Source organism: Leucoraja erinacea, chromosome 7 (genome assembly GCF_028641065.1).
Source record: "Leucoraja erinacea ecotype New England chromosome 7, Leri_hhj_1, whole genome shotgun sequence".
Taxonomy (NCBI): domain Eukaryota; kingdom Metazoa; phylum Chordata; class Chondrichthyes; order Rajiformes; family Rajidae; genus Leucoraja; species Leucoraja erinaceus.
This window is the reverse complement of record NC_073383.1, coordinates 7,045,729-7,060,377: the sequence shown is the minus strand read 5'-3', so window position 1 is coordinate 7,060,377 and position 14,649 is coordinate 7,045,729. Positions and strand designations below refer to the sequence as shown.

The window sequence follows — 14,649 nt, the reverse complement described above, 5'->3', positions numbered from 1 at the left end:
CTCGCACTAGAGCGTTCACATCTAATCCCTGATGAGATTGTTCATGTATAAATCCTCACACGAGAGCTCCCACAATAACCCCTCACAAGAGATTGTTCACGTCCAACCCCTTGTACAAGAGTATTACATGTCTAACACTTCGCACAAGAGCGTACACATCCCACAATAACCTTTAATTGTGGGCTTGTCAGGGATCCTGGGATGGCAGGACTTTCATATGAAGAAAGACTGGATGGACTCGGCTTGTACTCGCTTAAAGTTAGAAGATTGAAGGGGGATCTTATAGAAACTTACAAAATTCTTAAGAGGTTGGACAGGCTAGATGCAGGAAGATTGTTCCTGATGTTGGGGAAGTCCAGAACATGAGGTCACAGTTTAAGGATAAGGGGGAAATCTTTTAGGACTGAGATGAGAAAAACATTTTTCACACAGAGAGTGGTGAATCTGTGGAATTCTCTGCCACAGAAGGTAGTTGAGGCCAGTTCATTGGCTATATTTAAGAGGGAGTTAGATGTGGCCCTTGTGGCTAAAGGGATCAGGGGGTATGGAGAGAAGGCAGGTACAGGATACTGAGTTGGATGATCAGCCATGATCATATTGAATGGCAGTGCAGGTTCGAAGGGCCGAATGGCCTACTCCTGCACCTATTTTCTATGTTTCTATGTTAATGTGGCATTGTTTCAAAGGTCTTCTAGAAGTTTATGAGTAACACATCCTTGGTGTTACTCATAAACTCATTGGTTCACCTTGTGTTATTTTTTCAAAGCTGTTCCCAAAGCAAGCTGTGATGCATCCCGACAGTATGCTTTCTATGATACATCTGTAGATGTTAGTAAGAATCATTGGAGATGCCGAGTTTCCTCTGGAGACTGAGGATGTAGAGGTACTGGTATGCCTTAGATAGACACAAAAAACTGGAGTAACTCAGCGGGACAGGCAGCATCTCTGGAGAGAAGGAATAGGTGATGTTTCTGGTCAAAACCCTTCTTCATACTCACACAAAAATCTGGAGAAACTCAGCGGGACAGGCAGCATCTCTGGAATGCCTTCTTTGCTATCTGAGGTCTCCACCCGCTTCACGAAGACCACTATCATCATTGTGCTAAAGAAATGTAAGGCAGTGCCTTAACAACTACTGCACAGTGGCTCTGACATCCACCATCATGGTGCTTCAAGATACTGGTGGTGTTGCCCATTACCTCCAGCCTCTCATCAAGCCTTGAATCCCTGAACTTTCCTTACCCACGCGACAGGTTCAAAATAGACGCCGCCATCTCCCTGGACCTAAACCCATCTGTGGAATGCCTAGACAACAAGGACTCCTCCATTAGATTCCTATTTATCGACTATAACTCCACCCTCAACACCATTTCACGGTATCTCAGTACACGTGGCAATAATAACGCCGTATTTAATTGCATCCTCTGTACTGAAGTCTATGCAAAGAAAATGTTTTATTCATCATTCATTGCTTTGTTTGCCATGACTAATTCTCCAAACTTTCAATCAGACCAACTTTTGTTAACTTTAAAAAAGATATATCTCTGCAGACTTTTAATATCTATTTTTGTATTGCTAACCTGCTTCATCCCCTAGTCTATTTTCCCTCTTTATTAATCTTTTAGTCATTCTCTGGTGCTTTTTACATTTTGTTCAGTCCTCTGGCCTGCCACCTGTCTTTATGCTATAGTTCTTTGTTCTTAAAATTTGATATTTTGAACTACTTTTATTATATAATTTCCTCCCACCTGCACCCTGGTTTTTCAGTTGAGAGAGATGCCCACTACTCTTCCTACTTCCAGCTCAGGCTATCTTAGGTTTTCCTTGAACTAATCTCTCAAAGGATAACCATATAAAAAATATTTTGGCCAGAGCTTGGTGCCATTTATTTTGTTTTGCATTATTGCCTTTCTTTAAATTAAATTATTGACTTTAATACATTTCAAAATCCTGTCACTTTCAAAAAGCTTCCAAGCCTCACGGCACAAAATCTCCATGGACCTCCCCAGTCCAGGAAAACTACTGGGTGGGCATGCTGCACATTAGGTGTGTACGGTCTCCAATTGTGATCAATAAGTCTCAGACCTGAATGCAAGGAAGGGCCTGACAGGCCAAGGCATTCTCAGTAGTGGACCAAAGAGGTGTGCTGACCTGAAATGTTATCTATCCAGGTCCTCCAGAGATACTGCCTGAACCCGCTGAGTTCCTTTGTGTCCTTTTGTGAAAACGAACATCTCCAGATCCTTTGTTCCAAAAGCATGATGGTGGCAGGTCTATCGAAGAGGAGAGATGATGGGCTAACATTTTACTTCAGTTTAGAAGACTGTGAATTAACATCAGTGAAATGTACAAAATTCTTCGCTCAGCAGTTTAAAACTGTGAGTGTGTTTCCCAGAGTGAGGAATATTAAGCTCAAAATAAGGTGTTGGCCAGTTGTTGAGCAATTCCTTCACTGGAGTTGGTGGAAGTAGGAGCCTTTGGACTCCTCTGTTGTGGAGGCTTGTGGACACTTAATCATTGAATTCAGAGATGATTAAAGCTGCATCCTGTGACTGTTTTGTTTAATCGTTCATTGTCAATCATAAATGGACAAGGTGGTAAGTCAGGAGTTTTAATCCTGTGGTTTGGCTCCAGTCCACCTTCAGAAGGTTGGCACGGAATATTGGGAGCCAACTGTTGTGGGTGTTTCCTTGCTCAATGTTAAGAGGATTGGCTGAACACCAGCTCACATGGTGATTTTGTTCCACTGCCTGTCTGCGTCCACAATATCCTGGGCTTGGTGTACATCTGGTAGCTTCCTCCCACCTCACACAGGTTTAGTTTAGTTTAGTTTAGTTTAGTGATACAGCGCGGAAACAGGCCATTCAGCCCTCCAAGTCCGCACTGACTAGCGATCCCCGCACATTAACATTATCCTACACACACACACACACTGGGGACAAGTTACACTTATACCAGGCCAATGAACCTACAATCCTGTATGTCTTTGGAGTGTGGGAGGAAACCGAAGATCTCGGGGAAAACCCACGCGGTCACGGGGAGAACGTACAAACCGCGTACAGACAGCACCCATAGTCGGGATCGAACCCGGGTCTCTGGTGCTGTAAGCGGTGTAAGGCAGCAACTCTACCGCTGCGCCACCATGGGTCACACTGTGTAACAACGTGTTTCTTAGTGAGCAAAAAGTTGGGGACTGTGCAGTGGCCACCTCTACCAACATGGTTCTCAGCAGATGTATCAGCTACAGAGCTTTCTCTCAAAATTGCTTCAAGACCAGCCTGATCCCATGTACTTAAGTTATTAGCACAAACCAGTTATTAAGCCGTTTCCATCTTATGAAAACAAGTGAAACTAAATGCAGTGGTTCACTCTGTTCCTTGACCTTCGAGCTCACTGTCCAGATGACTGGCATTGTTTCTCTATGAAGACTGTCCGAATAAGGGTCCCGACCAAAGACATCCACCTATCCATGTTCTCCAGAGATACTGCCTGACCCGCTGAGTTACTCCAAACACTTTGTAAACCAGTGTCTGCAGTTCCTTGCTTTCTACTGTTTCAAATACCCCATATGTTAGTTCCTCTCCTGATAGGTTTGATGTACTTGTTCCGTCAGCAATTATCTCTCTGTCCCGAACATAAGGTGGTAGGTGTAGGGACCAAGTTGCTGGAGGAAGTAGTTGAGGCAGGTACTATCAAAACATTTTAAAGATATGTGGACAGGTACATGGATAGGAAAGGGTTAGAGGGATATGGGCCAAATGTGGGCAGGTGGGATTAGTATAGATGGGGAATGATGGTCGGCATGGGCAAGTTGGGCCAAAGGGCATACTATATGACTTATGATCACCCTGGTTTCTCTCTGTGTTACATCTTTAATGAGTTTCTAACACTTTGCCTCCTGAAAGAGGAGTTTGATGGAGTGGTTTGGGGGTTGAGATGCAGATCAATTAGTAACAAAGACTGAAGAAATGGTGATGTTCTGTTAAGAGAAGGCCGGGTGGAACATTTGATGATGTTTAACAATGGAGAGTTTGGGTTGTGTAAATGAGGCTAACAGATCAATGACCAGGATCGAACAGAATAAAGCCCATGTCCCACTTTCCCGACCTAATTGGCGACCTCTGCCGAGTTTGTCCTTAACTCATACTTGCGGCCATGAGGTCGTAGGAGGTCGTAGGTCACTCTTCCTCGTGCACGTGTTGCCTCCGCGTACTCGTGGCCTCAAGTAGGTCGCGGCGTTTTTTCCAGCCTGATAAAAAATGTCCACGAGTTAAAAGAAGGGCGGCACGGAAAAAAGTGATACTTTTTACTCGTAGGTTGGTCGTGATAGGTAGACGTAGGTCGCTAACTGGTCCGAGAGAAAAAATGCAAACATGACATAATTTTATCATGTGATCATTCCACTCGTAGCGAATCGTAGTTAGTGTTAGGTGTGGAAGACTGAGGACGAGGGGGGTAGGAGGAGGAGGTCGTAGACATAGTCGTAGGAGGTCTTTTACTTTGGCGAGTCAACACGACCTTGACGTTTTTTTTCAACTCGTCTAGGGTCTTCTAAACTCGTGGATTAGGTCGTCCAAGTGGGACAGGCCCTTTAAAGTGACAACTGCTGATGAGTAAAATCTGAGTAGTTGGTGTTTGGTATATTGTGGTTTGTTGCCATTTTCGACAATTTGTGTCCATCCTGTGACCCAAACCCATGGCTGACAATGTTTAGACGATGGAATTAATGCTACTGGCTATATCCAAATTGGATAAAACCTTCTATCGCAAAGGAAATTAAACACTATACAGAATAAAGATCAACAGTAGAGGTAGTGGTGGGAGAAAACAAGTTATGCAGGTTTATAGTGCTTCAGTTCTGGTTCAGTTAATACTTTACTGAATTGTCATTATGCCTGATGTGTCTGGGGTACTGGTTGTGTGTTGAGCCATCAGATATATATGTGATGATCAAAGCAGGTGGACCGGCAGATAATGGATGAACATGGAAGTGGCAATTGGAGTTAGACAGGTTTTAGTTGTGATAATCAGGTTTCAAAGCTAGTTCCGTGCAGTTCTATTCTAAGAAAGCTTTCAAGATCAAAGCAGAAATACATAGGAAAAAAATCAACAGGGAGAGAAAAACAGCCTGGTGAAAACCTTTGGAACAAGTTGGAAGTGGTAATTTGATGATCTTGTTGGAGTGAATCCCTTTCTGTTGTTCATTATCCCTCAGGCTGATGCCCGAGCTGTGTACTGTGTGGATTATGGTGAATACACATACCGTCACAAGGTGCTGGAGCAACTCAGCAGGTCATCTCTGGAGGACAGGTGAAGATTCGTACCGACCAGAAACATCACCGATCCATGTTCTCCAGAGATGCTGCCTGACCCACTGAGTTACTCCAGCGCTCTGTGAAACAGCACCTATCCATGTTCTCCAGAGATGCTGCCTGACCCGCTGAGTTCTTCCAGCACTCTGTGAAACATCACCTATCCATGTTCTCCAGAGATGCTGCCTGACCTGCTGAGTTACTCCAGCACTCTGTGAAACATCACTTATCCATGTTCTCCAGAGATACTGCCAGAACAACTGAGTTACCCCAGCATTTTGTGTCTTTTTGTGTAAACCAGCATCTGCAGTTCCTGGTCCCTACATCTCTATCATAACGTTTCTTTGGGTGGGTAACCAAGGCCTACAGTTGCAAACTCACATTGTGCGGCTCTGAGACATAGGGATGTAATATAATTTTTATCACGGTTTAACACAATGTACCGTTTCCTTTCATCAAAAGGAAAGTGTGATGGGACAGAAGTTTCTTCCTGGCCAAGTGTAAGTGGACGGGGCACCCACCTTTGATGCAACGTAAAGGCAGACATAGAATAGTAGATGTCCAACATTAGGTAGCAGTGGCTGAGCTCGGTCTCGCCCTGCCCTGCCCAGCCCGTGCTTGGCCCAGGTTCAGGTCCAGACTGGGAGGGGCTTGGTCTCTGGATGTCTGGTATTAAACATGAGGATAACAACATGTATTATAACCCCAATGACTTTCACAGCTATCTAGGCTACATTTCATCCCACCCTGCTTCCTGCAAAGACTCTATCCCCTACTCCCAATTCCTCCGTCTACACCGCATCTGCGCCCAGGCTGAGGTGTTCCATACTAGAACATCTGAGATGTCCTCATTCTTTAGGGAACAAGGGTTCCCCTCTTCCATCATAGATGAGGCCCTCACAGGTGTCTCCTCGATATCCCGCAGTTCTGCCCTTGCTCCCCCTCCCCCCAGTCGCAACAGAGTCAGAGTCCCCCTAGTCCTCAACTTTTACCCCATCAGCCATTGCATGCAGCACATAATCCACTGACATTTCCTCCACCTCCAACACGATCCGACCACTAGCCACGTCTTCTCCATCCACCCCTTTCCACCTTCCGCAGAGACTGTTCCCTACGCAACTTTCCATTTAACTCATCCCTTCCCATCCAAACCCCAGGTACGTTCCCCTGCAAACGCTGCAGATGCAACACCTGACCCTGTAGCTCCTCTCTCAACTCTGTCCAAGGACCCCGACAGTCCTTTCAGGTGAGTCAGAGGTTCGCTTGCACCTCCTCCAACCTCATCTATTGTATCCGCTGTTCCAGGTGTGGACTCCGATACATCGGCGAGACCAAGCGCAGGCTTGGCGATTGTTTCGCTGAACACCTCCGCTCAGTCTGACTAGATCTACCTGATCTACCGGTTGCTGAACACTTTAACCCCCCCCCCCCCCCCCCCCCCCCCTCTTCCATTCCCACACTGATCTTTCTGTCCTGGGCCTCCTCCATTGTCAGAGCGAGGCCCAACATAAATAGGTGGAACAGCATCTCATATTTTGCTTGGACAACTTATACAAGCAGTATGAATATTGATTTCTCTAACTTCAAGTAACCTTTGCTTTCCCTCTCTCTCTCTCTCTCTCCGTGTCCCTCCCCCATCCTAGTTCTTCAACTAGTTTCACTGTCCTCCTGATTAATTTTACAGTTTATACGCCTCGTTGTCACCTTCCCCTCAGCCAACTATGAACCATTCGACATTTCCTTGATCATCGTGTTCAGGAAGGAACTGCAGATGCTGGAAGATCGAAGGTACACAAAAATGCTGGAGAAACTCAGTGGGTGCAGCAGCATCTATGGAGTGAAGGAAATAGGTGACGTTTCGGGCCGAAACCCTTCTTCAGACTGAAGAAGGGTTTTGGCCCGAAACGTCACCTATTTCCTTCACTCCATAGATGCTGCTGCACCCGCTGAGTTTCTCCAGCATTTTTGTGTACCTTTCCTTGATCAGCGTCTGCTTTGATCTGTAGTTTTCACACCTTACCCTTCCATATCTCTAGCCTCCCTCTCCCCTGACATTAGGCTGAAGAAGGGTCTCGACCCGTAATGTCACCCTTTCCTTCTCTCCAGAGATGCCGCCTGTCCCGCTGAGTTTCTTCAGCTTCTTGGGTCTATTTTCAGTGTAAACCAGCATCTGCAATTCCTTGCTACACATGAGGGTAGCAGTGGTCAAGCAGGGCCTGGCTCTGGTCTGTCCGAGCCTGGTCCAGGTCTAGAGAGACGAATAACCATCTGGGAAGGGTTGGTCTCTGGCAGCACTGGCCCTGAAGGCTCCCACACTCACAAAGTGCCTCCCATGACCGACACACCCCAGTGATGATGCACCGCTCCAGGGATCTGGAAAACCATTAAAGGCAACAAAAGCAAATCAAAATGCTTTCAGATTATGAGAACGTTTTTTTGTTTAAACAAAAGCTAGCTAAAATATTTATAAATGATTTAGTGCATTAAACAAAACAAATAGTAAGAACAGCTATAGCGGGATATGGATCATGTATTTGATTAGTACGGGTGCCAGGGGTTATGGGGAGAAGGCAGGAGAATGGGGTTAGGAGGGAGAGATAGATCAGCCACGATTGAATGGTGGAGTAGGCTTGATGGGCCGAATGGCCTAATTTGTTCCTATCCCTTATGACCATGTGTACAGGCAGATGTGATCAGTTTAAAGTTGGCATCATGTTCAACACAGACATTGTGGGCCGAAGGGCCCGTTCCTGTGCTATACTGTTCTATGTACCAGTTCCAAACAATCTATGTAATTACGTTTGCAACCCATGCTGTGTAAATCTGAGGATCGATGACATTTAGGATAAGATTTGTATTATCCAGTGTAAGATGATTACTTGGTTGGATATTTCTTGTATCTTTCTGTGTAGATTGTACAAAGCTTTTCACTGCACCTCGCTACACATGGCAATAAGAAACCTAAACCTGCTGGAAGTGTTTCTAAAGCAACTGTATTTAAGGTTATTTTTATTGAAGCATTAACCTTTGTCTGGTGATCGAATGAGACTTTTAAACGTTACAGAGAATAGAGATATCTGTTTCAAATTATGAGGAGAGTTCCTCTGTGCAGGAAGAAACTGCAGATACAGGCTTACACCGAAGATAGACACAAAAAGCTGGAGTAACTCAGCGGGACAGGCAGCATCTCTGGAGAGAAGGAATGGGTGACTTTTCAGGTCTTCAGTCTGAAGAAAGTTCTCGACCCGAAACGTCACCCATTTAATAATCCTCATTCAGCTTGGTTCACTTCTTGTATTGTTCTACACTGATGTTGTTGTGCCGTGACTTACGTTAATTTTACAGAAATAAATTCAAAATAGAATAATTGTCCGTTGATCTTTTGCGAGTTTACTTGCTTTTCTATTAAGTAACAGTTGTTATTTTGCCAATGATGTTGTATATTACTTTCTGTATAACACATCCTGAGGCACCTGATCTGTTTTGTCAGATAATTCCCATTACCATCTGTCGGAAACTTCCACGTGTTATTCCATACTGAGTTGTGTAACTGGAGACTTGTGTTTTATTTTATTTCGGGGCAGAGAATGAAGTGGTCTCTTATGAAGACGAGAGGAGACAACCGGATCAGGCTGGGGTGTTGACGTTCCTCTCTACACCTCTCTCTTTCTGCACATGGAAGAGCTCTGGGACCGAAGGGGATCGGACAAGGCGACGCTACTGATGGGGAGCGCCCAGGAATCTCCGCCCACCCGCCACGTACAAGAACTATTCCACGAAGCTGCCCAGGTCAGAGTTCTGCATTTGATATCTTGTGATCTTCATGACCAGATTTTCACTGAGTTTCCATCCAGAGGCTTGTGGAAGTGGAGTTTCCCTAGTCCTCACCTTTCACCCCACCAGCCCCTGCATCCAACACATCTTCCTTTGACATTTCTACCACCTCCAATGTGATCCCACCGCCAGTCCCATCTTCTCACCTCAACCCCTTTCTGTCTTCTGCAGGGACCGCTCCCTCTGCAAATCCATTGTTCACTCAGATAGACACAAAATGCTGGAGGAACTCAGCGGGACAGGCAGCATCTCTGGGGAGAAGGAATGGGTGACGTTTCGGGTTGAGACCCTTCTTCAGACTCATTCATGTTCAAATGCTCACTCACCCTCCCCCAGCCAGACCACCCCTCAGCACCAACACAATAACCATATAACCATATAACAATTACAGCACGGAAACAGGCCATCTCGACCCTTCTAGTCCGTGCCGAACACATAATCTCCCCTAGTCCCATATACCTGCGCTCAGACCATAACCCTCCATTCCCTTCCCATCCATATAACTATCCAATTTATTTTTAAATGATGAAAAACGAACCTGCCTCCACCACCTTCACTGGAAGCTCATTCCACACAGCTACCACTCTCTGAGTAAAGAAGTTCCCCCTCATGTTACCCCTAAACTTCAGTCCCTTCATTCTCATGTCATGTCCCCTTGTTTGAATCTTCCCTACTCTCAGTGGGAAAAGCTTTTCCACGTCAACTCTGTCTATCCCTCTCATCATTTTAAAAACCTCTATCAAGTCCCCCCTTAACCTTCTGCGCTCCAAAGAATAAAGCCCTAACTTGTTCAACCTTTCTCTGTAACTTAGTTGCTGAAACCCAGGCAACATTCTAGTAAATACACTAATGAATCTGATAACTCTCTTAGATGTCACTATGTTATGGTGGTGTCATTTTTGCAAGAAAGCTTTCATAGAAATGAAAAATGTTTGTGAAAGATTCAATGGAATATTTTATTATTTATGAAATGTAGATGTTGTTCTTGCTTGATAAAAGATAGACGGAAGGAAATGTAATGCGATCATCGCAGAGATACCATCGATATACGTGTTGGTTTATCCATGTTCAAAACACGCAAATTGCTGGAGGAACTCGGTGGGTCAGGCAGCATCCATTGGAGGGAATGGACAGGCGACGTTTCAGGTCGGGACCCTTCACTACTGAAACTTTGTCTGTCTATGCCCTCCACAGATGCAGCCTGACCCGCTGAGTTTCTCCGGCACTTTCTGTTTTGCTCGAGAGGCTGATGGAATTCCAATCTGCAGTTCCTTGTGCCTCCAGTTTAACAGATTAGAGCAACTAGAATCTTGTGTCATATATTGTGAGCACAGTTGTTGAAAATATATCAGTACTTTGGAACAAATTAAGATAATTCTCTGTTTAAAGAACTGACGCTTGTGCAATCCGATTTGTACACAATTATGGGCTACTGCATCCATAATAATTAACCACAAATATAGATCATTACATATTTGATGAATGGGCGAGTATAGATTGCATCCTGCTGTTAAGTAGGCCCACCTCCAGGCCCATGTTGGTTTTGCATACAGCCTGTCACTGCTGGCTACTTGCCCAGAGGATCTACTGAATCCCATGACAGAAAGCAAAGAACAAACGACACTTAGAGCCGGACAACTTGTGTCATGTTTATTCCAGAAGCCCCTTTTACCTACATTCTCACCAATCATAACCCATGTGCCAATAAGGCCAATTAGTGCATCTGACCTTGGAGTTGTTATTGAACTCTTGTGGCTGGACCTTCTCGTACAGGCTGTATGCAAAACCAACGCGGGCATGAAAGTGCCACAGACTCACACTTGTTGAGATAACATGTAGATATTTCAGTTTTTGTTTCAAGAGATGGATTGTTATTGAGCACGTTTTAAACAGTTAGATTGTAGGCAGCCCTCCAACAGCATAAAACATTACATATTCAAGTTCCAGGTTCTTCATGCCATCTTCTTTTTGTAACATGTTATTGGATTAACATGGAAGCTTCAGATCAAAGAAGATGCAAGGGAGATGGTATGTCGGGACTGACTAACGGAGAATGTTGCTGGATTATCTCTCAGGTTTCCCAGTCCCATGTGAAGCCCTGGTGGAAAGTGAAGATATTTGTCTGGGAGCCAGTGTTATTTGGCACCTGGGACGGAGTCTTCACCACCTGTATGATCAACATCTTTGGAGTGGTTCTGTTTCTGCGTACTGGATGGCTCGTGGTAAGCCAATATTTTCCACAACTTTTATACCTGTGTTTACGTCAGGATGCCGAACTTTATATATGGGGGATAGACACAAAACGCTGGGGTAACTCAGCGGGTCAGACAGCATCTCTGGAGGAAAGGAATAGGCGATATTTTGGGTCGAGACCCTTCTTCAGACTGAGAGTCAGGTCAAAGGGATATGGGAGATATAGACTGTGATGTAGAGATAGGCAGAACAAATGAATTAAAGAAATTCAAAAAGGTAACGATGATAAAGGAAACAGGCCATTGTTAGTTGTGGCCTCCGTGAAAACAAGTACAATGAGACCCAACAACACGACTTTGAAGCTGGTACAACTTGGGATGGAGTGAGAGGGGATGCAAGGGCTACTTGCAGTTAGATAACTAAATATTCATACCGCTGGGCTGTAAGCTGCACAAGGGAAATATGAGGTGCTGTTCCTCCCATTTGCGTTTGGCCTCACTCTGACAATGGAGGAGCCTCAGGACAGAAAGGCGAGTGTGGGAATGGGAAGGGAATTAAAGTGTTGAGCAACCAGGAGATCAGGTAGGTCCAGTCGGACTGTGCGAAGATATTCAGTGAAATGATCGCCCAGTCTACCTTTGACCTCACCCATGTATAAGAGTCCACACCTTAAACAGTGGATACAGTAGATGAGGTTGGAGGAGTATTGTGCAGGCAATAACTTCCTCTCAGAAAGCATCACAGTCTGTACAACATTCCCTTTCATTGGAGAAGGAAGCAATATTGGCAAAAGCACATGAATGATTTTTGCATGGATTAGAGTAACAGCAATAAATAAATCAATCGCCCGGCGAGAACGGCCTGGAACATCGGGCCTCCGTAGCGGCAACTGTGGAGGCCTCAATAGGCCCGACTATGGGTGGACATGGGATGGGGACTGGACATTGTGCCTTCCCTCATAATGGGAACTATTGTGGGGGGATGTTTTTATGTTTACATTTCTTTATTAATGTTATGTCTGTATTCTTTCTTTATGTGCTGCATTGGCAAGAAGCATTTCACTACACCTAGGTGTATGTGACCAATAAAATAACCTTTGAACCTTTACAACCTTTGAACCTTTAAATGTTTGACAACCTCGTATTTTGCTGCAGTAGCTTGTCATGGGTTGCCAGTTATTTATTACAAACAATGGATGGATGTGATTTGCTTGTTTGAATCTTGAAGCATTAAGCGATCTGAGTCTCAATGTCATCTTTTAAAAATTTAGAATTTCTTTCCACATTCATTTTATGTGGCTTAATAATGGAATTTGCATATTTTATGCTGTTCACTGAAACAAGTAGATATTTTGATGTTTCTGGTATTTTATCTTTTCACTTGTGTGTTCCGCAAAACATTTTGAGACTGTAAATGTGTGTAGGGTAGTGTTAGTAGAAACATAGAAAATAGGTGCTGGAGGAGGCCATTCAGCCCTTTGAGCCAGCACCGCCATTCATTGTGATCATGTCTGATCGTCCCCAATCAATAACCCGTGCCTGCCTTCTCCTCATATCCGTTGATTCCACTAGCCCCTAGAGCTCTATCTAACGCTCTCTTAAATCCATCCAGTGATTTGGCCTCCACTGCCCTCTGTGGCAGGGAATTCCACAAATCCACAACTCTCTGGGTGCAGGGATTGCTGGTCGGTGCGGACTCGGTGGGTCGAAGGGCCCGTTTCTGCGTTGTATCTCGAAACTAAACTAAACTAAACAATCTCAGGGTAATACTGGCGTTCTGCTGGGAATGTTCCTGGTCACCCTGGTGATCGTGGTGGCTTTGGTGACCGTTCTGTCTGGAATTGGCGTGTTGGAGAGGTGTAGTCTTGGCAACGGTGGAATATACTCGATGCTCTCCACCGTACTGGGAGGTCGAGTTGGAGGGACGTTCGGATTTCTCTACGTCCTTGGACAGGTAAGCGACAGTCCACAATTATGGTTTTATTCTGGACCCTTCAGATGTTGGCTATTTTGGTGGCGCAGATTTTAACCCCTCCACCATCGGTGGCTATCACTGCCTAGGTGCCACACACCACACACCCTGCACTGCTGCACCTTTAGTCCTTTTCCTTTCTTCAGACATGCCTCACAACCTCTCCCTCAGACCAAGATTTTGTTTCAGGGAGCCGCCCCTATTTAGGTTGGTGACGTTCCTGAGAACCACCTCCGTGCTTTGTACCCTTCTCACCTTTGTGAAAAATGAATGAAAAAAAAAAATGAAATGAAATGTTCAACTCCTTCAGACATTCAGTATGAGAAATGCATTTTAGCATTCCCTTGCACAGGGCGTCGCGGTGTGCCCGGCCTGCCGCCGTCAACATTGGCAAAGTGGGTGACCTGTCTTGCCCAATTCACAGAGTCATGCACAACACAGATTTGAACAGGCTACCTTCCGTCGCCAGCCAAACTCTTGTCCACGCTAACTGTCAAGATGCCCTTCATCTACACTAGTCACTGGTCAAATGCCTCAACATTGAGTGGTCACAGAGTCATCAGCACAGAAACAGACTAACCCTTTCCTATAACCAAGTGCCCCCTCTACACTAGTCCTGCATGCCTGCATTTGGTCAGTATCCCTCTAACCCTTTCCTATCCACGTGCCTGTCTAAGTGTCTTTTCTGAATGAACGATTGAATGAATGACACTATCATCACATGTGCCAGGTCACAGCGAGATTCTTTGTTTTGCATACACAAGAACTGGATGTGTTCAAGAGATAATTAGATTTAGCTCTTAGGGCTAAAGGAATCAAGGGATATGGAGAAAAAGCCGGAACGGGGTACTGATTTTAGATTATCATAAAGTGGTGAAGAGAAGGAAGTGTAGGTGGTGCAACGTGTCGATGTGGGGCAAGGATTTTCCAAAGACCCGAAACGTTGGCCATTCCTTCTCTCCAGAGATGCTGCCCCACCCGCTGCGTTACTCCAGCATTTTGTGTCTACCTTTTGATTTTCCAAAGACAGTACACGGCCCATCCTCGGCCATAGGCTGGTCCGTATCAGAGTGTAAGTTGCAGGCAGCAGTGAGTCATTCAATTTCAACAACACCAAGAACCACAGGCAAAAAAATGACATAGAGTGCTGGGGTAACTCTGCAGGTCGGGCAGCTTCTCTGAAGAACATGGAGAAGTGACGTTTTGGGTCGGGACCCTTCAGGCTGATTGTGGTGGGGGGAAAAATGCTTCAGAATGTATGGGTGTGAAAGCAACATGTGAAAGTCTACATTTCCTTTTTCATCTGCTTTGATCTGTCGTTTTCACACCTTGCCCTTCC

The 14,649-nt window shown here is 45.1% G+C and overlaps 1 protein-coding gene across 2 annotated transcripts in view; it reads left to right on the top strand.

The window, feature by feature from the left end:
* Positions 1-14,649, top strand: part of slc12a8 (solute carrier family 12 member 8) — a 75,569-nt gene that overhangs the window by 1,598 nt on the left and 59,322 nt on the right. Inside the window, exons 2-4 of one of the 2 annotated variants that reach the window (XM_055637711.1) lie at positions 8,897-9,101; positions 11,222-11,368; positions 13,101-13,292. In XM_055637711.1, coding sequence (XP_055493686.1) covers positions 8,988-9,101; positions 11,222-11,368; positions 13,101-13,292 — 453 coding nt within the window. In that variant the 5' untranslated portion in view covers positions 8,897-8,987. The remainder of the gene's footprint in view (positions 1-8,896; positions 9,102-11,221; positions 11,369-13,100; positions 13,293-14,649) is intronic. The other variant, XM_055637712.1, reaches the window with a different exon arrangement.